The sequence below is a fragment of the Pelobates fuscus genome, chromosome 13 (genome assembly GCF_036172605.1).
Source record: "Pelobates fuscus isolate aPelFus1 chromosome 13, aPelFus1.pri, whole genome shotgun sequence".
Classification (NCBI taxonomy): Eukaryota; Metazoa; Chordata; class Amphibia; order Anura; family Pelobatidae; genus Pelobates; species Pelobates fuscus.
This window is the reverse complement of record NC_086329.1, coordinates 26365061-26391538: the sequence shown is the minus strand read 5'-3', so window position 1 is coordinate 26391538 and position 26478 is coordinate 26365061. Positions and strand designations below refer to the sequence as shown.

Below are 26478 nucleotides of genomic sequence, written 5' to 3'. Positions count from 1 at the left end.
TAGGCCCGGAAAGTCAATGCTGGCCTATGGAAAGAAATAAACAGCTTATCGCTCAGGGTCACCTCTTTCTGTTCACGTTGCGAACACAGTTCTTCTGTCTCCTCCATCAGTTTATCTGTAGAACAACATGGGATATATGTTCAGAAGGCTGTCTTGCGCAATGTATACAGAGCTGATTTATAAAGACAAGTTTATAAAGACAAAGACAAATACAAAGAAAGACAAAATAAACACAAAGACAAGATTTATAAAGACAAAAACAAATACATTGAATTTCGAGACAGAATTCTTCTGGTGTATTCAGAAGTTATAAGAGCCATATAGTATTCCATTGGTTGTCATGGTGATAACTACCCTTTTAGAACTCTTTTCCACCACATAGATATTATTTTGGATAAGTCATTAAATACGATATACTAAGGGGGGCGGGGCTTGACCGCGGAACGAAGCAGGCGCCATTTTCCACAGCTCCGACGGCGCTCTGCACAATCCACCGAATATCACAAAATATCCAGCCCATCCAATCAAGCCAACATAAACATCCACACACTGACGTCCTCCGGTGTCGGCACATGCCGTTCTTTGCAAACCCCGGACAAAACCGGCGACGGAAAAAGACCGCGGCCTACCATCTCCCTGCACGCCTGGAAGACCTGTTGGGGCGCATCCCCCTCCAGAGAGAGTGGGACTGGAGCACGGAACACCCCTCACCAGCACATCAACCCTCAGCCATGGGGAGACGCTCCCAGAAACCTCAGCAAGGTACAACAAGCGATTCCCAAGACATTGGGGCTCTTTTGCAACGCCAGGCCCAGCCCAAAATGGCGGCCCCAGTATCCCAGGAGGTCCCTGTCGACCCTCATACCCAAACACCTGACCCCCCCCAAGCTCACACCCTACCGCAAACTGCAGAGATAACAGCTGCAGGCTTCCCTGATCTGACAGCCCTGGCTACCAAGCAGGACATTAAAAACGACCTCACCGAATTTCGCCAGACACTAGCCACGGACATAGCAGTCATCCAGGCTGACCTACAGGTGGTTACAGACAGGGTCAGAGCCACTGAAGAGGACATCATGGATGTAAGGCAGGAAGTGTCCAATGTGAAGGACTCACTGCAAAAGGTCCAAAAGACGCAACAAGCTTTCACCGCGCACCTTGCCACGATGGAGGACCGCTCCAGACGTAACAACCTGAAGATAAGGGGGGTGCCTGAGTCTGTCACCATGGCAGAATTGCCCCACTACCTGAGACGACTAACAGCCTCACTACTGCCACCACAACAAGCCAAAAAGCTTGCATTTGATAGCATGTTTCGCCTACCAAAATCACCAAGGGCCCCAACAACTGCAGTAAGTGACATCATAGTCCGCTGCGCTTTAGCCCAAGACAAACAGGCACTCTTCTCAGCCCTACGTAACCAAACACCTTACACATTTGAAGGTGCTGAATTGTCCTTCTACCAGGACCTATCCAGGTCCACCCTGCAATGGCGCAGAACACTCCTCCAAACTACGAGCCAACTGAGAAACGCGGGAATACTATACCAATGGACCACACCACAAGCTCTTACGGTGAGCCACAATGGGACCAGTCACAAGATCACCTCAGCTGAAGAGGCACCGGCATTGCTGCAGGCACTGGGACTGTCCGCCCCTGGCGAGGAGTAAAGAAACCGGAGGGGAACACCAACCTAGGACCCAGCCACAGTAATCGCCTTCACCCCACGAGACCGCACGACTACAGGAACTGGGACATGACTGGGCTCAGAACCCAACAGGCAAAGGGCAGCTATGGACTGCACCCATTCCATTATGTTTTTTCCTTGTTTTATTAGCTCTTTCTGCTTTTTGTTCAGCCTCTGGTTAGCCATGGCTACCAAACCCAAAAAACCCTCCTTGCTTAACAACTGGCAAAGGTCTGTCCTCCATATGAGACCCTACAAAGAGGGGTAACAACACACAAGATAGACATAGGGCAAGATACCCACCATGACCCCCCCCCCCCCCCGCAGCCCCCTTGGTTAGGGGCACTAATAGCTAAAAAAGACCCAACCTCTATTAGCCGCAACTATTATATACACTAAACCAGAACACCTGCTCAGCACCTGAGGCACTAGCTGACACTCACACTCATGTACTTCAGCTCACGGCAAACTACACAACACCTGAATGCCAGTAGCAATTCCAATTGTTCTAGCATAGAGTTGTTCAACTCAGCTCTCAGACACGCCTGCCTAGCTCCCATACAGGCAGCACGCACCGACAAGCACAGGTCGCAGGGTCTGGATAGTGACGCTCTTGCAGCACCCACTAGATTGAAACACAAATCCCAGGGTGGTACCTAAACCTAATCTAACATGCTATAGCATACTATATCACAGCACGGGATACCCTCGATAAAAGCTAAACGTTTACTATTGTTATATTTGTGAAATGTATGGTTCAAGCCAGGATTCCTGGCCTACTGTTTTAGAAAAGAAAAAAAAAAATGGTGCAAATTTTTCAACATGCTCTGGACACGCAAACTACTTTTATTGCATTATCTGTCAATGCCACGTCTTTACCTGCATATGTTCTTTTCCTTGCACCACAAAAATAAAGAATTAAAAAAAAAAAAAAATACGACATACTAAACAGAATGTGCATTATGTGTTTAAGAGTTAGTGCACATTAAGGAGCTGGATATTCCACAGACAAAACGTACAATAATCAACAAAAATACATTTGTTACTGGACACATGGTACATAATGTGGAATACTGAAAAATAAGCATACATAGTACAAACAGTGCACAGCATCATACATCATGTATATGTAATGCTTTACGTGACACTGCCCACGATATACAAGTTACAATGTTTCCTAGATCATAGAAGAGAGGGCGCACTAACCAAAATATTCCTGTCTTTCCTTAGCTAGCTGCAGGCCTTGGGCTTCCAAACTCCCAATCATTGCCTCCCCAAGCTGGGCGTTCTGCCAGGTTCTGAAAGGTCAATAAATGTGGATTAGTTTATTACACTGGAATGACCATATTCACCACCAATTCAATAAGAGGAAATGCATAAGGCTTTTGTTTTTCACAAGATGAAGATTGTTTAGAGTTTGCTTGTAAGTTTTGAGATAGAGGAATTATAAGTATTAATGATGCCGAAATTCTCTCTCTGTTCCGTCCTTTATGGAGTATGTGACATATCAAAAATCAGCACTGTATTGTTATTGGTTAAAAAATTTTGAGCAAAAATAAGAAATACCGTCCATGGGTCATGTGCGAACTTGTAGCAACTGCGTAAAAGTAATAAAAGAAGATGAAGTGGGTTCAATAAATTAAACATTTATTTACATTTAATAAATGTATAAATCACTCATTGCTCTCACTACTTCTCCTCCAAGGCATTTCCTGTGTGAGAGGCTGTTAGTGGACAGGTAGGAAGTGATCCCTTCCACTTCCTGTCCAGCCTCACACACAGACACCGGAGGACAGCACAGAGTTTTATACCCTCTATAACTGTTCCTGCAGCTCTGCTATCAAGCATGGGAGGCTGACTGGACTACAGAAGACACTGGCCAAAGCTCCTGGTACTTCTCTCTCCACCAGTCACACATGCTTCAAAAAGGCACATTATAAGTGCTGCAAATAGTGTTTAATTGTGAATTCACAGACTATAAGCCTTTTTATCCCTTGATCCATACAGCTACTTCTGTTGCAATTACTTCATAGATAGAGTTTTAACAGTTATATATATTCATTGCGCAGTCTGTTCTACTATATCTGGTGGCAGAGTAATGGCCACTAGAGATGACAATGCCAGACTTACACCTTTCCAGATTCATGCAGCATTTCCAGCCACTGGTTCTGTTCCAGCTCAGACTCTGCAGCCAGAAGGATATTTCCCTGCAGACAAGAAGCAAAGTGTTGCATTCGCTTGACAGACAGTTTATGGGTGAATTGCAGTAATTTACATTTGGATAGAGAAATTGAGACATTCTTTTTACAAAATTAGCAGTGTCTCCAATCACTGGCTATTTCGATATATGCTTTTGGGCCTGATAGAAGAATAGGTGGATAGACTGACAGACAGGTATAGAAAAGATGGAAAGAGAAGACAGACAAGAGAACAGAATAGACAGGCAGACAAACAAGGAGTGACACATGGAGAGATAGGCAGACAGACAAAGAGAGACACACGGAGAGACTGTTCTAAATAATATTGGCAAGTTATTGGTTTGATTTTTTTTTCTATATCTCTGTCAGAGGTAAATGTAGCTATAAATATATCATGGTCTATATATTACTATACTAGCATTGTTATCACTCCACCTGCTGCTCAAGTGGTGTATTATGAGACCAAATGGCTACACCTAGTATTCTAATTTTATGATAGCATTTATGAGATTTCAGTTGCACATATACTAAGTATGATGACCAAAAGACTATATATATTTTTAAAATAATTTACAAGGGAATTATGGTGCTTAGAGTGTAAGTACACAAATGGTGTAATTTATTTATAACATGGGTTTCATTTGAATTTTTAGCGATTCAATCTTTATGAAATACTTATTTGTCAGGGGGGGAGGGGGTAAAAAGGGGATTGACAGTGTAAAAAAGGAACTAAGTTTCCCAAATACAAAAATAAAAACATATTTTTAGTAGATATACAGGGACAGGGCACCTGTACCTCTTCAATGAGCTGAAGTGGTCTGGGTACCTATAGTGACAGATGGGATACCGACGTTGGCATGTGGGATTAATATTTACATGTTTATACTCTTACAGTAATATTATATTATATTATAAATACACGGTATATAATAATTACATGGCAGGTTTCCCCAGTGCCCAATAGCCAAACATGGCTTGTGCAGATATAGAAGCATTAACAGACCAAGAATGAAAACAAGTAACGCTACACTGATTTATTGAGAAGGGAACAGATACATACATGAAAATCCTCATGCGAAATCTTCATTGCATGTGGCATGTTTGGCTCTTCTACAGCATCCACCCGACAGCCACTTAGCGGTATCACACCCTAATTAATGAACATAGAAAGTTTATTACAACAGAGAAATGCTAACGGTCTACCAGGCATCTCTATCGGGATTATTTACTGTGAATTGGAGAATTTCACATTTTAGACCAAAATTATCGAACAGGAAAAAAAAAAAATCCACAAATCAGCATTAATTTCTGGTTTTCCAGGGTTTCTGAAAATACGAATAACATATGACTGTCATAAAAGAATTGTTGCATGTTTATCAAGCATGATCAGCCAGTATAAATCATCAGTAAGTAGGCATAGCATGATCTGTGTCAAATTAAGAATCAGGTATGGCAATCTGTTGAGATGTTAAGAGTTTATGTTTAAAGTTAAATAACAAAACGTGATTCTCTGATCTAAAACATAGATCTTTTTTCTCTCTCGGTTAGAGACTATAATAATCTCTAAGAACTAGTTGGGTGGATTTTATGTTAGATATTAGCTGAGCATGATGGCAGTTACAATACAGCAAAAAAAATGTATAAATGTGGTGTCCAGCTTTGGCCCTCCTACTGTTTCTGGACGACCTTTTCTAGAGAATTTTGGCAACTGAAATGTGGACTAGCAGAGAATTCAGCAATGACTGCCAAGCCAAGGTGGGACATCACTGTTTTAGAAAGCCAGAGAAAGTGTAAATCATTCATATTAAACAATGCCATCTCGCCTTGTAATCTTTATTTTATTACTGGTTCCAAACTCACCTTGGGGTGTATGTTAAAGTATCGGTTGCTTTCAATGTTTCTTCTTTCATTTTCTGCGTAATACAGTAAAAAGCTGTCCTTTATGATAAAGAACCTAGGGGGGAAAAAAGTGAAAAATCTACAGCTTTTTTTGCACCTAAATATCTGAATGAATATCATATTTATTTAGACTAATAAATCATAAATTGGGACAAATTTCCTAGAGACCCTTCTGCCTTTAGTTCCAAATCACAGCTTTAAAAACTTTGAATTATTCATGCGATTCAGGACTTGCTAGATAATAAAAACATATAATAAAATGTAAAGAAAGTAAAGGCAGTAGTAATTGATAGCAAATAATCCATTTGCCATATTTTAATGATTAGAGCCATCCTTGCAAATTAATATATTAATATATATTGACAATCTGCACTAGCTGGTGGCAAACCTTTTATAAGCGGATCAGATAAATTACAACTTAGTTCGAGGTTATGTTGAGGATCTAATTTTAGTCTCACCTTTTGGACCATTTTGTTGATTGTCTCCCGAATGGTCTTTTCCAGAGCACTCCCTGAAGCTGAACCTTGGTTCTGATGTCCAGTTTGTCTGTGTCTGCGTGGTCCATAGAGGCAGAAGGAGACATGGAGCAGGATTTTGAGGTGGTGAACATCTTGTTCCAGGCGTGGTTCGGACTGAGATAGCCAGAGGACAGTTAGATGTTATGGTCCGTCAACAAGGGAGGGAGATGATAAAAGAGCAAGGGAGGGATGGGAGGAAAAGGGGGAGAGGATGAAATGAGGGATGGAGGGAGAGCGGAGAGGAGGAGAAGAGAAGCAAAGGAAAATAAAAATAAAAACTGAGATTTGTTAAATAGAAGAATGAAAAAAGAATAAAATAAAACGAGGTTTGATTAAAAGGACAGCGAATAAAGTTAGCAATAATTTCAATTAAAAAAAACAAACAAACATGGTGGGATAACGATTGAGCAAGGGAACATTCCCCTTCAATCAATAGCTGCTCTGCTGAGTCAATATCAGCCTTGTGCTCTGCGATCAGTAAGTGCGAGTTCATGGCCATATCTGATCATTTGTCTAATGACAGAAAAAGGCAGGCCAGTGAAATGAGAAACACAACTGGGAGGGGTGAGGTTTGTAAAAGCAGCATGTTATAAACTATGCTGACCAAACAACTCATCAGGATGGTAGGAATCCTGTAACAATGTCTTGGTCTGAAACAAAAGTTAAAGTTTTGAAGTTTTAGGCTTTCCCCCTCTCCCCAAACCCACTTATTTATAATCTACGCTAGTCTATCAACCCCTTAAATTATTGTGTATACATTTTAAACATTAAAGTCAAAGAGGTGCATTTGAAATGTCTCAAAGGCTTGAGAAAAACTAGTGATTTCCTCCAGACTCAATTTCCACCTCAATTATCACCAACGTAATAACGAGGAAGTTTTATTTGTGGATTATTTATGCAAATTCACCAAATTGTGGACAGCAATCACTGGCTGCGCGTGCCATGGGTAACTTGGTATTATGGTGCGTTGCATTGTTTTCTGCAAGGTTTGTGCATGCACAGACGTTTTTGCCTGCAGCGCACGTAACAAAATGATGTGCACACATGCTGTGGACGTGCCTGGAGCAGGACCTGTGCTCCATTGCGCATGTTGTGTGGCTCTGTGAATTTTGACCATGCTTCTGGGAGAAGTCAAGATCGCACAGATTCATGAGATAATGCAGGAAAAATTAAGTAAATGTGGGCAATGTGGCATGAATTGACATGTGCATAATAAAATGGAGGCAAATTGAAATGTATGTAAGCAATGTGGCATGTGGGTATTATAATACAGCTTGCAATCATATTTGCATTATATTAAAACATGGAAATACAGTTTTATTGGCCATGATAAAGAGGCCGTGACAAAATGTACACGATTTCTAGTTTACATTTGCACAAGTATACAGTGCGCACATAAGTTTGTAACAGGAACAAAATTTGCACAACAAAATATTTCTGTGGTCTATTAGTTTTAACCCTGCAATGTAAACCAATGCCGTGCAGTAGATACAGCAATGTAGACTTCTAGTGACTGCTTTCATGGTTCTATTGTGGTGGAATCTCGGTAAAAATAAATTTAGTAGGCCGAGATTACCACGTGGCATGTGTACGTGCATATGCTGACGTATCGATCAGTTGGTTGCACGTGGCAAGATACGATCAGTAGTGTACGGAGCATGTGCAAGAATACAGGATATAGTATTCCCCTCCTCCATTGTGCTGGACAGGCCATGCGGTCAAACAGGAAGTTAATTCTTATTTGTGTTGATTGGTTAAGAGAATGTGCGGGTGGAGCTTAATATGGGAGGAGTTATATGCCTATATAAGGAGCCTGCACTATTGTCCTGGGCTCAGAACTTGTGGTATTTTGGTGACGCTAGTCCCTCTGAGTCCCGATCGGTGATCCAATAAAGAATCTCTTCCTTCCTGAAGAAACCTGTGTCCATCTCTCTGTGCTTGGCTTCCGTCAGTTTCTCCGGTATCATTTGGTGCATTGGCCGGGAAGCTCATCGTTCAACGGTAGCTGAGAGGCAGAGGCGTGAGACGGTCTATCTTTGCCCACGTTCTCTACGGCTGCACCCCTGAACTTCTGCGTGGACCTCCCTTCGTCTCGGCGCCACTGGGCCGTTGTCCAGGAGATCATCGGCCTCTACGTGAGAAGTGCTGGGGTGTCCCCGTCGATGAGTGTGAACTCAGGTTCAGGAACGAGGAGGTAAGACAACTGCTGTTTTAGACGGCAGGACCCACTAGGGGTATACCGATTGTGCGGTAGGCCCAAAGGGGTTTTGAATCTGTGTATCTGCCCCCTCTGTCGGAGGGAAGGAGCGAAGGCGCACCGCTCGATCGAACGCTCTTTAGTCAGACCGTTTGATTCTGTTAGTCAGGCGGGGCTCTGGTGTAAATAGCCCTAGCCGGACACCGGTGTCTTGTCTAGACTAGCGTTCTAGGGTGTATATTTTGTTCGCTAGGTCGGAGGGACCGGGAGACTAAGCGGCGTCTGTGTAAATTCGGTTCGCTAGCTCTCAATCTATCTGGGCTAAGTGGGAAGGCGTGTAAATTTGGAACCCACTAGACTTTTGATAGTGCGACTAAGAGGCGTCTGTGTAAATTCGGTCCTCTAGCTCGCTATATATGTGGTGATTGGGCAGTGTGGCTAACCAAAACGTATGTAGATTGTTTTTAGGTAGTCCATTCAAGGTACTGGCCAATAGTTTAGTTGGGAATTGTAAATGTGTTAACGATTGTTTAGCAAAGTGTATATCTTGTTAGATAGCGCGAGCTCAGCCGTCTAGCGAGAGTGTTAATAGTGTGTTGCTGTATCATAGTGCACGGTACCATAACCCTGTATATTTACTGACACTGTATATAAGTACTAATCATTGTCGTCAATTGCATGTTTTAACACCATAACCACTAATAATTGTATTGTGACCTTAACTTGTGCTTTGACCTATGCTAACCGTACTGTAACCGCTATTTGTAAAAGACGATGTTACTGGGGTGTGTTATAGACGGGTAATTCATATATAGAGAATTATAGCGTGGGTGACTGTATAGTTACGCCAAAGGGTGTGTGTGTACGGGAATTCCCTGAGTGTTTATTGTTATTGTGTACGTTTCACTTGGTAACTGTACCACGTGGTGCTGTTGCCAGAGGAAACGGGTGTGACTGTTGAATAGTACGCGTGTATAGTATTAGTTGTCGACGACGTTCCATTGTTAAGTATGGGTGCGTCGCAGTCAACGATTCCGGATCCCTTAGGTTGTATGGTGAAGAATTTTAAAAAGGGATTCAAAACTTGTGATTTTGGGGTTAAGATGTCTCCTGTACGTTTGGTCACTTTGTGTACTAGGGAGTGGCCTACTTTGGTTGCAGCATGGCCGCTACGTGGCAGTTTGGATCCAACTCTGGTACAGCGCTTACACGTGGCTGTATCAGGTAGGCCTGAACTTTACGGCCAGTTTCCTTATATTGATTGTTGGAGACAGGCCGTAAATGACTCGCCAAAATGGCTTCAGACATGCCACGAGGAGCAGTGTCGCCTCATGGTAGCTAGGACTTGTTTGTCCACTAGGACTGGTGTTAGGCCCATTTTGGACACGCCCCCTGAGTCCGAGATCCCTTTGCCGCCCCCTTACTTTCCGTTAAGAGGAAGTGACGCAAATGCAGGAAGTCCTGCAACCCTCCCCTCATTACCCCCATCCACTTCCGCTTCCTCCTCCAGTACAGGATCCACCCCCCCCTCGTACTAAATCTCCCCTTCCGGAATCAGAACCAACCCCCATTAAAAACGAATATCCTGATTTGGCGCCACTTCAGACTTCCGGTCGAGCTTCTTCTAGCTCGACTCGAAGTGTTTTATTTACAACCTTTTCCCAAAACCAAGTTCCCACATCCCCATACCCTATCTCTCCCCGACCGGAACCCATGACTGACGCCCCTTTACGTAGCCCCATCCAAACCCGACAACTGACTGGTACCCAACAATTAAAGCACTATCAGATGCCTCTTCGCCTGAATCCCGGGTCAGCCTATATCGATGCCGCAGGTCAAATGGCACATGCTGACCCAGTCTTCGTATATGTCCCATTCACTACAACCGATCTTTTAAACTGGAAGACCCACAATTCCTCGTATACTGAGAAACCACAAGCTATGACTGATCTGTTCACCTCAATAGTACAGACGCATAATCCGACATGGGCTGATTGCCAGCAGTTATTAATGACTTTGTTTAACAATGAGGAAAGGACAAGAATTAATCAAGCAGCCATTAAAGCACTAGAGGATAGAGCCCGTGCTTTGAACCAAGCTAATCCAGCAGCATGGGCCGCAACACATTATCCCAACACCGATCCCGATTGGAACGTAAATGGTGCTGATATGGTTCAACTCAGAGCCTATAGAGACGCTATAATTGCTGGCATGAAAGCAGGAGGAAAGAAGGCTATTAACATGTCGAAGACAGTTGAGGTGATTCAGAAAAGCGATGAAGCGCCCAGTGTCTTTTATGACCGATTATTGGAGGCATACCGCTTGTATACCCCCTTTAATCCGGAAGACGCAGATAATTCCCGAATGGTGAACTCCGCCTTTGTCAGCCAAGCATACGGAGATATTAAGCGCAAGCTACAAAAGTTAGAAGGGTTTGCAGGTATGTCCATCACCCAACTAATGGAGGTAGCGAATAAGGTTTATATGAATAGGGATACAGAAAGTAAGAAAGAGGAAGAGCGCAAGATGCGTAGAAAGGCAGATATGCTAGCGGTAGCGATTGCAGGCGTAGATAGACGGGGCCCAGATAGAGGCGATAGTAAGTGGAATGAGGAACCTCTAAGTAGAAATCAGTGCGCTTACTGTAAGGAAGAAGGGCATTGGAGAAATGAGTGTCCGCGAAGAGAACAGTCTGAGAGAGACAGACCTAGGACAGGTTATGGAAACTTTAGAGGCAGAGCGAGAGGTAGAGGAGGCCCCGGAGGGAGTAATGGTAATAGAGGGAGTAATGGGAACAGAGGAAGTGTTAGAGAAGACAGGTATATTCCAGCAGCGCAAAGGTCCCGCGATAGAGAAGGTAGGGACTTTGTAGGATTGGCTGACACGGTCATGGAGGACTATTGATACCGACCGGGCTCCATCCCCCTTGGTCGAGCGGAGCCTATGGTCGATGTATCAATAGGGGGAAAAAGGAGTGCGTTCATGATCGACACTGGTGCTGAACATTCAGTGGTGACTAATCTAGTTGCTCTTCCATCTGGAAGGACTATTACTGTGATAGGAGCAACTGGAAGAAGTGCTGAAAAACCGGTTCTTAAAAGTCGACTCTGTACATTGGGAGGCCACGTAGTAAAACATCAATTCCTTTATATGCCTGAATGTCCAGTCCAATTGCTGGGACGTGATATGCTATCTAAATTACAAGCGCAGATTACGTTCCTACCAAATGGAACAACATCTTTAAAGTTTAACGGACCTTCAGGTATTATGACTTTATCCGTACCAAAGGAAGAAGAGTGGCGACTTTATACAGTGTTGACTAGCCAAAACCCTAGGAGTGATGAGTCCTTATTCAACATACCAGGAGTTTGGGCAGAGAACAACCCACCAGGACTGGCCCGCAATATTCCACCTATTAAAATCGAACTAAAACTTGGGGTTTATCCAGTAAGCCTAAGACAATACCACATCCCGCAGAAGGCTAAGAAGAACATACAATCTTATCTGGATAAGTTCATACGGTATGGTATCCTAAAATTCTGTACTTCCCCCTGGAACACCCCATTGCTGCCTGTTCAAAAGCCCGGTACAGATGAGTATCGACCTGTGCAGGACTTGAGAGCAGTCAATGATGCGGTTGTTAGTATACATCCAGTCGTGCCCAATCCATATAACCTGCTTGCTTTAATTCCGGGCGGGGCAACCTATTTTACAGTCTTAGATCTCAAAGATGCCTTCTTTTGCCTCCGAATTGCCGCAGAAAGTCAATGTATCTTCGCTTTCCAATGGGAGAACGCTGTAACGGGCTCAAAACGCCAAATGACCTGGACAAGACTGCCCCAAGGGTTCAAAAATTCACCTACCCTATTTGGTTCAGCTCTAAGTCAAGATCTACTGGATTTCGAGTCCATCCCAGGAGAGTGTGTATTGTTACAGTATGTAGATGACTTGTTGATAGCAGCAGTTACAAAAGAAAAATGTCAGCAAGCAACGCACGATCTACTACACATTCTCTGGAAGGCAGGATACAAGGTGTCTAGAAAGAAGGCTCAGTTGTGTTTGCCAACTGTCAAATATCTGGGATTCCATATCTCTGAAGGTCAAAGAATTATGGGGCCAGAGAGAAAAGAAGCTGTCTGCCAAATACCAATACCCAAGAATAGAAGACAAGTGCGAGAATTCTTGGGGGCAGCAGGCTTCTGTAGGATATGGATTCCCAGCTACGCGATACTGGCAAAACCTCCGTACGCAGCTATCAAAGGTACAGAGCACGACCCCTTCTTATGGACTCAAGAACAGCAAACGGCATTTGAAGATGTGAAGAAGGCTTTGATGAGTGCCCCAGCATTAGGTCTACCTGATCACACACGACCATTCTACCTGTATGTACATGAGCAAAGAAGAATGGCTGTGGGAGTATTGACACAGTACTTGGGATCATGGCAAAGACCTGTTGCCTACATGTCTAAGCAACTGGATGCAGTGGCCAGCGGACTTCCACCTTGTCTAAGAGCCGTAGCTGCAGCCGCCCTGCTAGTAGCTGAAGCCGATAAACTCACTCTGGGTCAAGAACTTTATGTACGAGTCCCACATGCAGTACAGACGTTGTTGGATTACAAAGGAAATCATTGGTTTAGTAATAGCCGTATGACCAAGTATCAAGCAATGTTGTGTGAAAACCCAAGAGTGCATTTAGAGACTGTAAATACCTTAAATCCAGCTACCCTTTTGCCACAACCTACTGAAAGTCAACATGATTGTTTGGAAGTAATGGATGAAGTATTTTCAAGTAGACCAGATCTTCGTGATTTTCCCATCCAGAACCCCGATGTTCAATATTACACCGACGGCAGTAGTTATGTGAAAGAAGGGATCCGCTATGCAGGATATGCAGTAACAACAATAGACAAGGTGATAGAAGCTCGGCCACTGGCGAAAGGAACATCAGCACAAAAGGCAGAATTGATAGCACTGACACGAGCGTTACAATTGGCTGAAGGTTTAAGAGTGAACATCTATACGGACTCCAAGTATGCGTTTTTAACCACTCATGCCCACGGAGCTTTGTATAAAGAAAGAGGACTACTGAATTCAGAAGGCAAAGAAATCAAGTATGCAGCTGAAATCCTACAACTATTGGAAGCAGTGTGGGAGCCGAAAGAAGTCGGTATTATACATTGTCGAGCGCATCTGAGAGGAGATGGTGATGTAACCAAGGGAAATCGGATGGCAGACAGTACAGCTAAGCGTGCCGCTGAATCAGGAAGACAGGAGTATGTGGGGCATATAGCTGCTCTAATACCAACCCCACTGTCTCAATGGACTCCAGTTTATACAACTCAAGAAGAGGAGTGGTTAAAGACTGAACCGGGAAAGTATTTGGAGAACAAGTGGTATCAGCTAGAAGATGGAAGAATAGTCATACCAGCATCACTAGCAGTAGAAATTGTCCAAAACTATCATAACGGGACACATTCTGGGAGAGACAGTACAGAAGAATCTCTCAGGAAACATTTCTACATACCAAGATTGTCCAACTTGACTCAGGCCATTGTACGCAGATGTGTAACGTGTGCTGAAAATAATGCAAGACAAGGACCAGTAAAGCCACCAGGAGTCCAGTTTATGGGGGGACTTCCCATGTCCGATCTACAAATAGACTTTACAGTGATGCCTAAATCGGGTGGACATCGTTACCTGCTGGTAATTGTGTGCACCTATTCAGGCTGGGTAGAAGCATGTCCTACTCGTACAGAGAAAGCAGGAGAAGTTGTGAGATTCCTGCTACGAGAAATAATACCCCGATATGGACTACCCTGTTCTATAGGATCTGACAATGGTCCAGCTTTTGTTCATCAGTGCCTACAACAACTGACTCATATGCTTGGTATAAAGTGGAGGCTTCATACTGCATATAGACCCCAGAGTTCTGGTAAGGTAGAGAGAATGAATAGAACTATTAAAAACCAGTTGGCTAAAATGTGTCAGGAAACCCAACTTAAGTGGAACGTTCTCTTACCCATAGCTCTATTGCGAATCCGCAGTACCCCTACCAGAAGGATGGGCCTCTCTCCTTTTGAAATCATGTATGGGCGACCACCTCCCGTACTTGGTAACTTAAGGTGGGACTTGAGTCAGTTGGGAGAAGGAATTACCCGGCAGCAGGTTGTAGAGTTGGGTAAGACTATGGAGGAGGTACAGAAATGGGTACAAGATAGATTACCTGTGAATATTTATCCCCCTGTTCATAGTTATCATCCAGGAGATCAAGTGTGGATTAAAGAGTGGAATAATGTACCGTTAGGGCCCAAGTGGAGAGGTCCTTATGTTGTTCTTTTGTCTACCCCTACAGCGATAAAGGTGGCCGAAGTGACTCCGTGGATACATCACTCCAGGGTTAAACCAGCAGCAGTCGATTCTTGGCAAGTTACAGCAGATCCAGAGAATCCCTGCAAGATCCGGTTGAAACGCACTACTCAGTCGGAGTAACGAGGAATTATTGTGGATTACAAATTTTATTATTTTTTGGATTTGGTGCGTGAGTGAGAAGGCCATAATAAAGCCTGTCCGCTTACCAACACATAGTTTATAAGCCAGGAAAGTCTCGAAGGGACACCTGTGAAGACGAGCAGAACTCCATTCCCTGCAGCCCTTACATCCTGGAAGCTGAGGTGCCTTCGCACGGACGAAGACTGAGGATGACGGCAAAAGATGTGTTTTTGATAGTGTTTATTTATGTGTGTTTTTATATTCAGGAAGGTAGAGGTACCGACACTCCTAGCTGTGAGGTATGCATTAAGACTACGAGAACAGGTAACCATATTTCCCAAACCCTAATTTGGCATTCACAATACGAGTGTAAAGGAGATGTATCGAGATGTAGATACCTAAATATAGACTATAGTGTGTGCCATTTAGGAGTAGGAGAACCTAAGTGCTTCAGTCCGGAGTATCAACCTCGTACAATTTGGTTGACTCTCAGGAATGGAGATCCTCAGGGGACCCTAATTAATAAGACGGTGTTAGAATCCGTACATTCTTCGGGTGTTCTGCTATTTGATGCATGTAAGGCGATATCAAGTGGTAGAAAGCCGTGGAATGTATGTGGGGATCTTAGATGGGAGAGGACGTATGGATCTAACGATAAATATATTTGTCCCAGTAGTAAAAATAAATATGTGAGTCCTAGATGCCCAAATAGAGAGTATAACTTTTGCCCATATTGGTCTTGTGTGGGGTGGGCGACTTGGGGACAGACAGTAGACAAAGACATGATAGTGACTAAGTTGCCGACTAGCCCATATTGTAAGTCTATGGAATGCAACCCAGTCCATACACTTATAAATAACCCCGACAAGTTCTTAGATAAGTATGGCAATTTATTTGGGTTTCAAATATACGGGACGGGTTTAGATCCTGGGACAATATTGTTTATAGGGATAGAGACTGATACGGTATCCTCCCAAACTCATCAAGTATACCATTCCTTTTATGAAGAGATGAGTATAGATAATAAGATCCCCCATAATGCTAAAAACCTGTTCATCGATTTAGCTGAAAGTATTGCCGGTAGTCTTAATGTTACCAACTGCTATGTGTGTGGAGGTACTAACATGGGAGACCAATGGCCTTGGGAAGCAAAGGAGGTAATGTCCGGTTCTGAGGCAGTTGACCAACTAATATCTACACAAGTCGATTATCATATGAGTGTTAGAGGTAAATCTGAGTGGAGATTAAAGACCTCCATCATAGGTTATGTTTGCATAGCAAGGAAAGGAATAATGTATAATACTTCTGTAGGAGAATTAACTTGTCTAGGGCAAAAAGCTTATGATGATGATACTAAAAATACAACTTGGTGGTCGGCTTCAAATGTCTCAGAACCATCTAACCCGTTTGCTAGATACGCCAATTTAAAGGATGTGTGGTTTGATCTATCCATCACATCTACTTGGAGAGCCCCAGCAAATTTGTACTGGATCTGTGGTAAGAAAGCCTATTCGGAGTTGCCACAGGACTGGGAAGGGGCATGTGTGTTGGGTATGCTCAAACCATCCTTCTTCTTGTTACCTATTGAAACAGGTGAGACTTTAGGTGTTAAAGTGTATGATGTGAATCATAGGAAGAAAAGGGGACCCATAGAGATAGGCGCCTGGGAAGATAATGAATGGCCTCCCCAGCGTATTATAGATTATTATGGGCCAGCCACGTGGGCAGAAGATGGTACCTTTGGTTATAGAACCCCTATTTATATGCTCAACCGCATTATAAGATTACAGGCGGTGGTTGAGATTATCACTAACGAAACATCACAAGCGCTCAATCTTCTAGCGAAGCATAATACCAGGATGAGGACAGCAGTATACCAGAATAGATTAGCCTTGGATTACCTTTTGGCAGTAGAGGGAGGTGTATGTGGGAAGTTTAACCTAAGCAATTGCTGTCTTCAAATAGATGACGAAGGGCAAGCAATAGCTGAGCTTACTAGCCATATGGTTAAACTAGCGCATGTGCCTACTCAGGTATGGAAAGGGTATAATCCAAGTAGTTGGTTTGGTAGCTGGTATGAGTGGTTTGGAGGGCTTAAGGCAGTGGTAGGTGGAGTCCTACTGATTTTAATGTTGTGTCTACTCCTACCGTGTCTTATACCCTTAGTAGTTAGGTCTGTGCAAAGCCTGATAGAAAATATAGCAGAGAGGAAGGCTGCTGCACAGATAATGGCAATTTATAAATATAAGGCTCTAGATCAGGGAGAACCAATGCAGGAAGATGAGTGTTAAAAGATTCACATCATAAGATAAGTCTGGTCTGGTTCAAGGTAACTTGCGGTGTAAGCAAACTAAGGTTAAGTGATGCCTCAAGTAATTGTAAAATATCAAGAGGCATCAAAGGGGGGAATGTGGTGGAATCTCGGTAAAAATAAATTTAGTAGGCCGAGATTACCACGTGGCATGTGTACGTGCATATGCTGACGTATCGATCAGTTGGTTGCACGTGGCAAGATACGATCAGTAGTGTACGGAGCATGTGCAAGAATACAGGATATAGTATTCCCCTCCTCCATTGTGCTGGACAGGCCATGCGGTCAAACAGGAAGTTAATTCTTATTTGTGTTGATTGGTTAAGAGAATGTGCGGGTGGAGCTTAATATGGGAGGAGTTATATGCCTATATAAGGAGCCTGCACTATTGTCCTGGGCTCAGAACTTGTGGTATTTTGGTGACGCTAGTCCCTCTGAGTCCCGATCGGTGATCCAATAAAGAATCTCTTCCTTCCTGAAGAAACCTGTGTCCATCTCTCTGTGCTTGGCTTCCGTCAGTTTCTCCGGTATCACTATAGTGTTAGGAATACAGGTTTGTATTCTTCTTGCTACAGTGTTCCTTTAATGTCCTTACTGTTCTCCGTATAGCCATACAGATTATTCCAGATCACTATGCAGAAGACCGTCATTTCCATTTGGTCTCTTGGAATCGGTTTAAAAATTATGCAGTGAACTCCAGTAATACACTGAATTGGGACATTATTAAATATTTATGTGAAAGAACCGAGGATCGATACAATGTAAAATATTCCACGTTTATGCTCTCAACATGGAAATGGGGAGAACTGAAAAAAGAATCTTACATTTTAGGCCAAAACTTGACTTAAAAGGAAAGCATTTTCGAATCTCGGTTATTTTTGTCTAAACCCTCACGGTCTACAGTACAGAGCAGGATTTGTGATTCAAACACGTTAGAAAACTCTATACATTCTACGATTTCCCAGTGACAAAAACTATATACCAGATCTCTTGGACGATTGTGAAAGGCAAATCTCATGTCTGCTATTCTGGATACAACTGATGGGAAGAACTAAATTAATAATGTACTACATAGTCTGCAGAGAAAATGTTAGCCTGACTGCAGGTACATTTAATTCAAGGCCTTTACCTGATGCTATCCGTTTTCTCTTATTGAAATGTTTAGCCATTAATATGAATTATTTAATTTGTTTCAGTAAGTAAACAATGTTTTGATTGTGAACCTTTTGTGATTAAGGCCAGCTTAACTTTTCCTCAAACTCCTCATTTTTCAGGAATTCCCAACAAACCAACATTTAGGGATTAATTCTGTGTAAGTACAAGAGAGCTATATGAGAGATGAAACATACACGGTGACTCAGACAGGGTTAGTCACTAAAGTTGTGAATTGTCTGGGACTCAAAGAATTGATAATTCTGTAACTAACAGGTTGTTGAGTTACAGAGGTAACAATATCATACATCACCTGCCCTGTTAAAACATATGTTATGAGGAACATCATGTATTCATTGGGTTACAGTACAGCAATTAAACTGCAATTTCTAAGTATTTTGGGAATCGAGGCCCTGTTATTATAAGCATTTTTATAGTGCCAACATGTTCTGCATTACTTTACAAATATAGAAAGGGGACATGAAGAGGACCCTGCTTAATGGAACACAAACATGTATTCCTGACCCTATAGTGTTAAACCCACTAATTAGGTGGCTTGCCTCCTTTAAAACTCACCTTATTTCCAGCGCCGTGCAAGTCCACTGGTGCTGCCCCTCACACCCCCTGATCTGCCTCCTTGGTGACTTATAATCAGAATTTACCATTTTTAGCTAATCCAATGCGACTAAAATCGGCAAGGAGGCGGGATTGGGGCCAATCAGAACCTCCTCATAGAGATGCGTTGAATCAATTCATCTCTATGAGGAAAATTCTGCGTCTGCACCTAACGGCAGTGCTGCTTACCGTGCAGCACTGACCCAGGAAGGATCTCCAGTGGCATCTGAGGAGTGGTCACTGGAGGTAACCCTAGGGGGCAATGTAAACACTTCCCTTTCTCTGAAAAAGCAGTGTTTGCATGAAAAGCCTGAAGAGACATTAAAGGACCACTCATAGGCGTGCGCACGGGGTGTGCCGGGTGTGCCTGGGCACACCCTAATCCCCGCGGCACGCCTATGTATTGAATCCTGCAGGAACAGCGTTCCTGCACTTTTATTTGAGCAGGAACGCTGTTCCTGCGGGCACTCAGTGCCCCCAAATGCCCCCTTCCGGCCCCTATGTTCCCCCTGTCATGGCGGGGGGGGGGGCGCAAGAGGTGAAGGACACCCCCTCCCAGTCGGGTGCCTGTGTCCATCTCAGACGCGACGAGGGAGCTGTGTGCTCTCTGCTCCCTCTTGCCGCGCGCTGTTTGCTGATGCAGGGAGCCGGAAATGACGTCATATTCCGGCTCCCAGCTACAGCAGACAGCCCGCGCGGCGAGAGGAAGCAGAGAGCACACAGCTCTCTCATCGCGTCTGAGATGGACACAGGCACCCGACCCACTGGACCCCAGGGACAAGTCCACGCCAGCACTCCAGGTAGGGAGGCTGGGTGGACATTTTTTTAATAAAAAAATATTTGTGTGTGTGTGTGTGTCTGTGAATGTATCTGTGTGTGTCTGTGAATGTATGTGTGTGTGTCTGTGAATGTGTGTAAGTGTGTCTGTGAATGTGTGTGTGTGTGTGTGTGTGTCTGTGAATGTGTGTGTGTGTGTGTGTGTGTCTGTGAATGTATGTGTGTGTGTGTGTGTGTGTCTGTGAATGTATGTGTGTGTGTGTGTCTGTGAATGTATGTGTGTGTGTGTCTGTGAATGTATGTGTGTGTGTGTCTGTGAATGTATGTGTGTGTGTGTCTGTGAATGTATGTGTGTGTGTGTGTGTCTGTGAATGTATGTGTGTGTGTTTGTATGTCTGTGAGTGTATGTGTGTCTGTAAGTGTGTGTCTGTGAGTATGTGTGTGTCTGAGTGTATGGGTATGTGTGTGTCTGTGAGTGTATGTGTGTCTGTGAGTATATGTGTGTCTGTAAGTATGTGTGTGTCTGAGTGTATGGGTATGTGTGTGTGTCTGTAAGTGTATGTGTGTCTGTGAATGTATGTGTGTGTCTGAGTATGTGTGTGCACGCGTATATATATCTGTGTGTCAGTATATATATATATATATATATATATATATATATATATATATACACATACATACATATATACACACATGTGTATATTTATTTTTTTGGGGGGGGGGGGGGGGGGAGTGTTCCCACACTTTATTCCCCAGGACTTCTCTGGAGATGTCCGGATCTCCCTTGACGGTTCACGCAGAGTCGGCGCTATCTGAGTGCCGGCTCTGCTCTTAGCCTCCATGGGCTGGCGGGGAGATCAAAGATCTACCTCACCAACCCACAGCAACACGGAGGGAGGCAGGAGAGGACCCGGGGAGCTCTAGACAGCAGCTCTGCCAGGTTCCTCTCACGAAATCTGAGCATTGCCACGGCAACACTCAGATCTCGCGAGAGTTAACTCTAGCTCCGCAGGCTAGAGTTCACTCTCCACTGGACCACCAGGGATGGCACATGGCAGCAAGGATCCCCCCTCCCTACATAAGGTAGGGAGGGGGGATATTTACTAATCTGCCCCCACCTCCACAATCCCTCCCAACATACAGCCCACACACACACACAGCACATAGACACATACAGCACGCTCACACACAGCACCTTTACAAAACACACAACACCCTCACACACAGCACACTAACAGCACCCTCACAAACAGCACCCTCACAAACAGCACCCTCACAAACAGCACCCTCACAAACAGCACCCTCACAAACAGCACCCTCACAAACAGCACCCTCACAAACAGCACCCTCACAAACAGCACCCTCACAAACAGCACCCTCACAAACAGCACCCTCACAAACAGCACCCTCACAAACAGCACCCTCACAAACAGCACCCTCACAAACAGCACCCTCACAAACAGCACCCTCACAAACAGCACCCTCACAAACAGCACCCTCACAAACAGCACCCTCACAAACAGCACCCTCACAAGTACACGACACCCACACACATCACACAAACGGCACCCTCACACAAACGCACACATAACACACACAGCACCCTCACGCACACAGCACCCTCACACACACAGCACCCTCACACACACAGCACCCTCACACACACAGCACCCTCACACACACAGCACCCTCACACACACAGCACAGTAACAGGACCCTAACAAACACACAAACACCCTCACACAGCACACTACCAGCACCCACACAAACAGCCTCACCAACATAGCACACTACCAGCACCCTCACCCACACATCCCACTAACACCACCCTCACACAGCACACTAGCAGCACACACACACACAGCAGTGTATGTGTATATATATATATATATATATATATATATATATATATATATATAGTAAAAATAGAAAAATAAAAATAGAATAAATATATACACATGCGGCGTGTTTGTGCTTTAGGGTGCACACCCTAATGCAATAGGCTGCGCACGCCTATGGGACCACTATAGTGCCAGGAAAACATACTAGTTTTCCTGGCACTATAGTGCCCTGAGGGTGCCCCCACACTCAGGGTCCCACTCCCGCCAGGCTCTAGGGGGAGGAAGGGGTTAAATGTACCTCTTTCTCCAGCGTTGGGCGGGGAACGCTCCTCCTCCTCAGCTAAATGCGCATTCAGCCAGTCCATAGGAAAGCATTCTCAATGCTTTCCTATGGACGCTGGCGTCTTCTCACTGTGAAAATCTGAAACTGCTATGTTTATAGAAAAAAGGGTTAATCCTAGCTGGACCTGGCACCCAGACCACTTCATTAAGCTGAAGTGGGCTGGGTGCCTATAGCTTACAATCTATGAATATTTCAGGTAGGTGGAATATTCCGGGTAGGTGGATTGTATATAGTTCGGTCACAAAAAATTAGTTATACACCTGTTTGAAGAAATGAACAGAGGAATTATATCTTCAATTCCCAAATTCAGTAGACTCTTATCTATTAATGAGTTTGGAGATTATTTAGGAAGCTTGAGATTTCCAGACTAAAAAGAAAAACAAAAATTGTAATTTTTTTCCTGCAACTCAGGAAATTTTCAAAAAACTCACCACTCTCAAAATTGAACAAAGCCATTGCTAACTAACCTCAAAATAGGTGACACCCTCTGACACGGGTTGAGTTAGTCATGAATGCTCTGTAATGACCATCATAATGAAAACAGAATGTGCCGCTTCCACAGTTAGACAGAAAAAAAACAATAGTAAATAGAAGAACTTACTTCAAATGGCCAGGGGTTCATCGGTGCTCGTTTATTTGTTCCAGGTATGTTCTGAAGCTACGTAAACACTGTACAAACCGCACTCTGCTGATATTCACCAGCCTTCAAGGAAAATCCATTAAAAAAGTGATCTTGTAAATACAAAGCAGGAAAAGATAGCCGCATATTTGTGAAGAATAAACACACAAAAATAATTACCACAAATCAAAATGAAAGGGGGTGGCGTGGCCGAAATAAGCAGCTATGCACGTCTACACTGACGATTCCTCCACAGCCAACATGAATGCAGCTGACACAGCTGAGGAGAAGCAACTAACTCAATAATTGCTTAGGAATTAAGGTCTGAATTTGTCCTGGATTAAATACTAAAGTAAAGGTTACCGGTAGTTGCTGGCCAAGCAAGGAACAGGACAAACATAACAGAACTCTATTATTATTTTATTTAGATACGCACTTATTTTAATTTTTAACCCATTGCCAACTACGGCTTCTGCAAATCAGTGGACAAATGTTTTTGTTAATTTTTGCTGCAAAAATGAGGTGAATTGGAGTCACTCGTGGTGCCTCGAATAGCCAATTTTGGAGTGTTCAGTTTGTGATAAAAGTTCAAATTTCTATACGTTACCTTGAATTAAAAAAATGTTGGTTCCAATTTATTAATAATCAACAGATTGCCCTGAAGTACAATAGTACATGTGGAAAAATCATCAAACATGCTCCCAAATTGCCTTTAGTGAATACGTGAATTGCGAAAATGTTTGCAATTGAAGGACACATGTGGAACTCATGAATTACATCAATTACAAAAAGTCTCTTTATGACCTGAGTATTGTGCACTGAAAGGGTTAAATGCTGTATACTTCCAATAATGGTCTATTCTTTTTTCTCTCTCTCTCTCTTTTCTTTAAGATAAGGAGTTACTCCAGGTCTACCAACCAAATTAATGGAAAAATAATATATATTTAAATAAAAGGTTGAAACAAAAAGCACATTTCAATTACTGCCCAGGCACTCTGTTATCTAAAAAGAACCATAATTAGCTTCTATTAGATATCTGCATTGGCAAGGTTAGCCATTGCGGTTTAAAAAGGAACTGTCACTTATAAGAATTATAGATTAATCAATAAACCATAGACAAGTGTATATGCCCTGTTAACAGATTTTAAACTGGTTCAGCAGTTCCCAAGTTATTAAAAAAAAGCCTCATTCTAAGCATCAGAATTCTGCAGCATTGCAAAAGTTATGGTGTACGTACCCTGCATTCCGTGTCCCTAAAATTAATGGCTTACAAGCTGCAACAGACTGCAATAACTGCTGCAGCTATATACTACTCTCTGACTCTCAGATAGGATAGGAGAAATATTTCCTGTGTTGTTCGAGATCCATCCAGCTTTTGCATGTAACATTTGTACACTTTTAGCCCACTTAGACAGACTACCAAACAGACATCCTGACACCGAACTGTGATCCGGTATGTGAACCGCACGACTGCCAACAACACACAGAGCAGTTCTACTCACACTATCTGATGTTTGGTGGCTGGGGGGATGTTAAACTACATATCCCAGAAATCAGTGCTTAACAGAGAGCATTACAGGAGCGTTGAACCTTTTTTAAAATGATTTAACATTGAAGTCAAGTGCTCAGGCACCAGACCAACTTCCTATCTGACCAGCAGTGATTAGCTCAAAGCATCAGAGTAAGAAGGCTGCAGGGAACTCTTGGCACCATACCTACTTCATGTATATGAAGTGGTTATGGTGCCAGTTTCCCTATAATGTACTTTTAAATTACTGCAATAGTATGTAAATGTAACAAAACGATAAAAATCGAAGACCTGCACCCACATATCTTTGCACTTTAAAGAAACATGTTCACCCCTAAAACAACTTAATATTATTTAAGTTGTTACAGTGGCAGGAGTGTCCTGGTAGTTACCGTTTTTCTCAATAAGGGATGCTCTCAGCAGCTGTCCGGCAATCCTTTCCTCGTACTGAACAGTGGATTGGAATGGTAGCAAGGAGGCAGGAGCATGGGGGAACAGAGCAACAGTCTACCCAGACATTTGAAGATGGAATCTGGAAGACCATTTTTTTTTTTTTTATGGGAGGGAGGATTGGGAAAGGAAGAAGTCAGACAAATACACCCAAGGTACAAACACTGCTTTCTAGTCCCTTTCGAATGTTCACTGCTGCACAGATACATTTTGTTTGCATGTGTTTATAATACCATTTTAAGTTTTACAAAACAAAACCTTTTAGTTTTCTGATATATTTCTTCTCATTGTTTTGCCACCCTTAACCACAGTACCATAGAATACCCAGTCTGTGATAATGTACGATTGGTAAGGACATTTGAATCCCACAGTGGTGCAGTACTCTCTCAGTACAGTAGTACGTGGACACATTTATGGCTAATTTCTTTCTCAGACAATCGTATCTGCCTGAAAGTACATTGTGACCTTTCCTAACAATATCTTGTTCTTTTATTTGAAATTCACATTGGCTATTTCTAATGATACAAATAGGGACTCGCATTCAATATAAAACCCGTACTTAGGAATTTCAATATTTCCTTTCATAAATGGGTATCAACTGCCTATATCTTCTGTGATCCCTAATCGTCACTTTTTCAAATACATCTGATCAGACCAGCTACTAGATCAGTATAAATTACAAGACCTGTCGAGCAGGATTCTTAAACTCCAAATAACCAAGATGTTGCCATACTACAACTCCCACAATTCCCTGGCCATGTATTGCACTCAAAGAATTCTGGGGTGTAGTAGGCCATTGACATCTGGGGCACAGTTTGAAATCTGTGTTGTAAAGGGTTTACATGACCACCTAAAAAAAACACAATAACCAATGTTCTTCCTTAATGATTAGCCATGCTTTCAAGAAAACAACCTTTGTTAAATTAAAGAAACTAAAAATTTAAAAAAATAAATAAATAAAAATGGCTTAAAAGCAAAAAAAAAAAAAACAACAACTTACTGTGTACGCTTTTTTTTCTTTTTTAAATAAATAACCAAAATTTTATATGTAGGATATCATAATCTGTATTCCATCTGCTCCTGTTTTGGCCAAGAGCAACGAAAAACGGAGGATCAAAAGGTGTTATTTTGAAGTGTTACCTGGAACAGGCACCAGTCTAAATGTTACTGTTTAGATAACTTTTCTGCTCTAGTGATAGAAGTGTCTGGTGGAGTTGCACATGACCAATCGCTCTTCCCATGCTCCTTCGTGCTGTAGAAGAAAAGGTTCTATACCTAAAAAGTGCCTAGACATAAAACTGAATTTAAAAAAATAAATAAAACATGTTGAGAAAATCTTACAGAATGATATAACTGATGCATGGCAGGCAGATCTATTGCTTTAAAAAGACAAATTTACATTTAAGATCTTTCTTTACATTGCTATACGTGAAATCTCCTGTCACCAACTTTCAATGTGTGACCCATTTCCTTGTATGGTCTGGTAAACAAACCTATGACCAAACAGTTGTTTGTATTGGCTGAGCATAAATTTGTTATTATATTCCCTTGAAAACACTATTTGGAAAAGTTACCAAAGAAAGACCAGTAATAGAAACAGTGCCTCGGCCCCATGACTGTGGTACTCACAATTCTTTATAAGACCCTAAACTGGTATGGACAAAAAACCTCAATTAATATTTTATTACAATTTTGAAATATCAACATGAAATCTTTAGAATTCCTGACACTCCATTAAAAAGTCAGGCAATACTGCTAAAGAAAATCTTACAGAATGCAAGTTGACAAATGGTTTGTCATATTCGAGTAAGATGAGTTACCTTTTCTAAAGTTTCCTCAAAGGGCATCACACTT

At 42.8% G+C, this 26478-nt stretch overlaps 1 protein-coding gene across 1 annotated transcript in view; it reads right to left on the bottom strand.

Moving 5' to 3' along the window:
- PLEKHD1 (pleckstrin homology and coiled-coil domain containing D1) overlaps nucleotides 1–22704 on the bottom strand; it is a 49321-nt gene extending 26617 nt beyond the window's left edge. Inside the window, exons 1-7 of the mRNA XM_063438918.1 lie at nucleotides 22629–22704; nucleotides 6243–6416; nucleotides 5746–5839; nucleotides 4946–5035; nucleotides 3818–3894; nucleotides 2894–2985; nucleotides 63–115 (exon numbers count right to left, since the gene is read on the bottom strand). Of these exons, the coding sequence (XP_063294988.1) occupies nucleotides 63–115; nucleotides 2894–2985; nucleotides 3818–3894; nucleotides 4946–5035; nucleotides 5746–5839; nucleotides 6243–6394 (558 nt within the window). The 5' untranslated portion in view covers nucleotides 6395–6416; nucleotides 22629–22704. The remainder of the gene's footprint in view (nucleotides 1–62; nucleotides 116–2893; nucleotides 2986–3817; nucleotides 3895–4945; nucleotides 5036–5745; nucleotides 5840–6242; nucleotides 6417–22628) is intronic.
- Between the last annotated feature and the right edge of the window lie 3774 nt (nucleotides 22705–26478).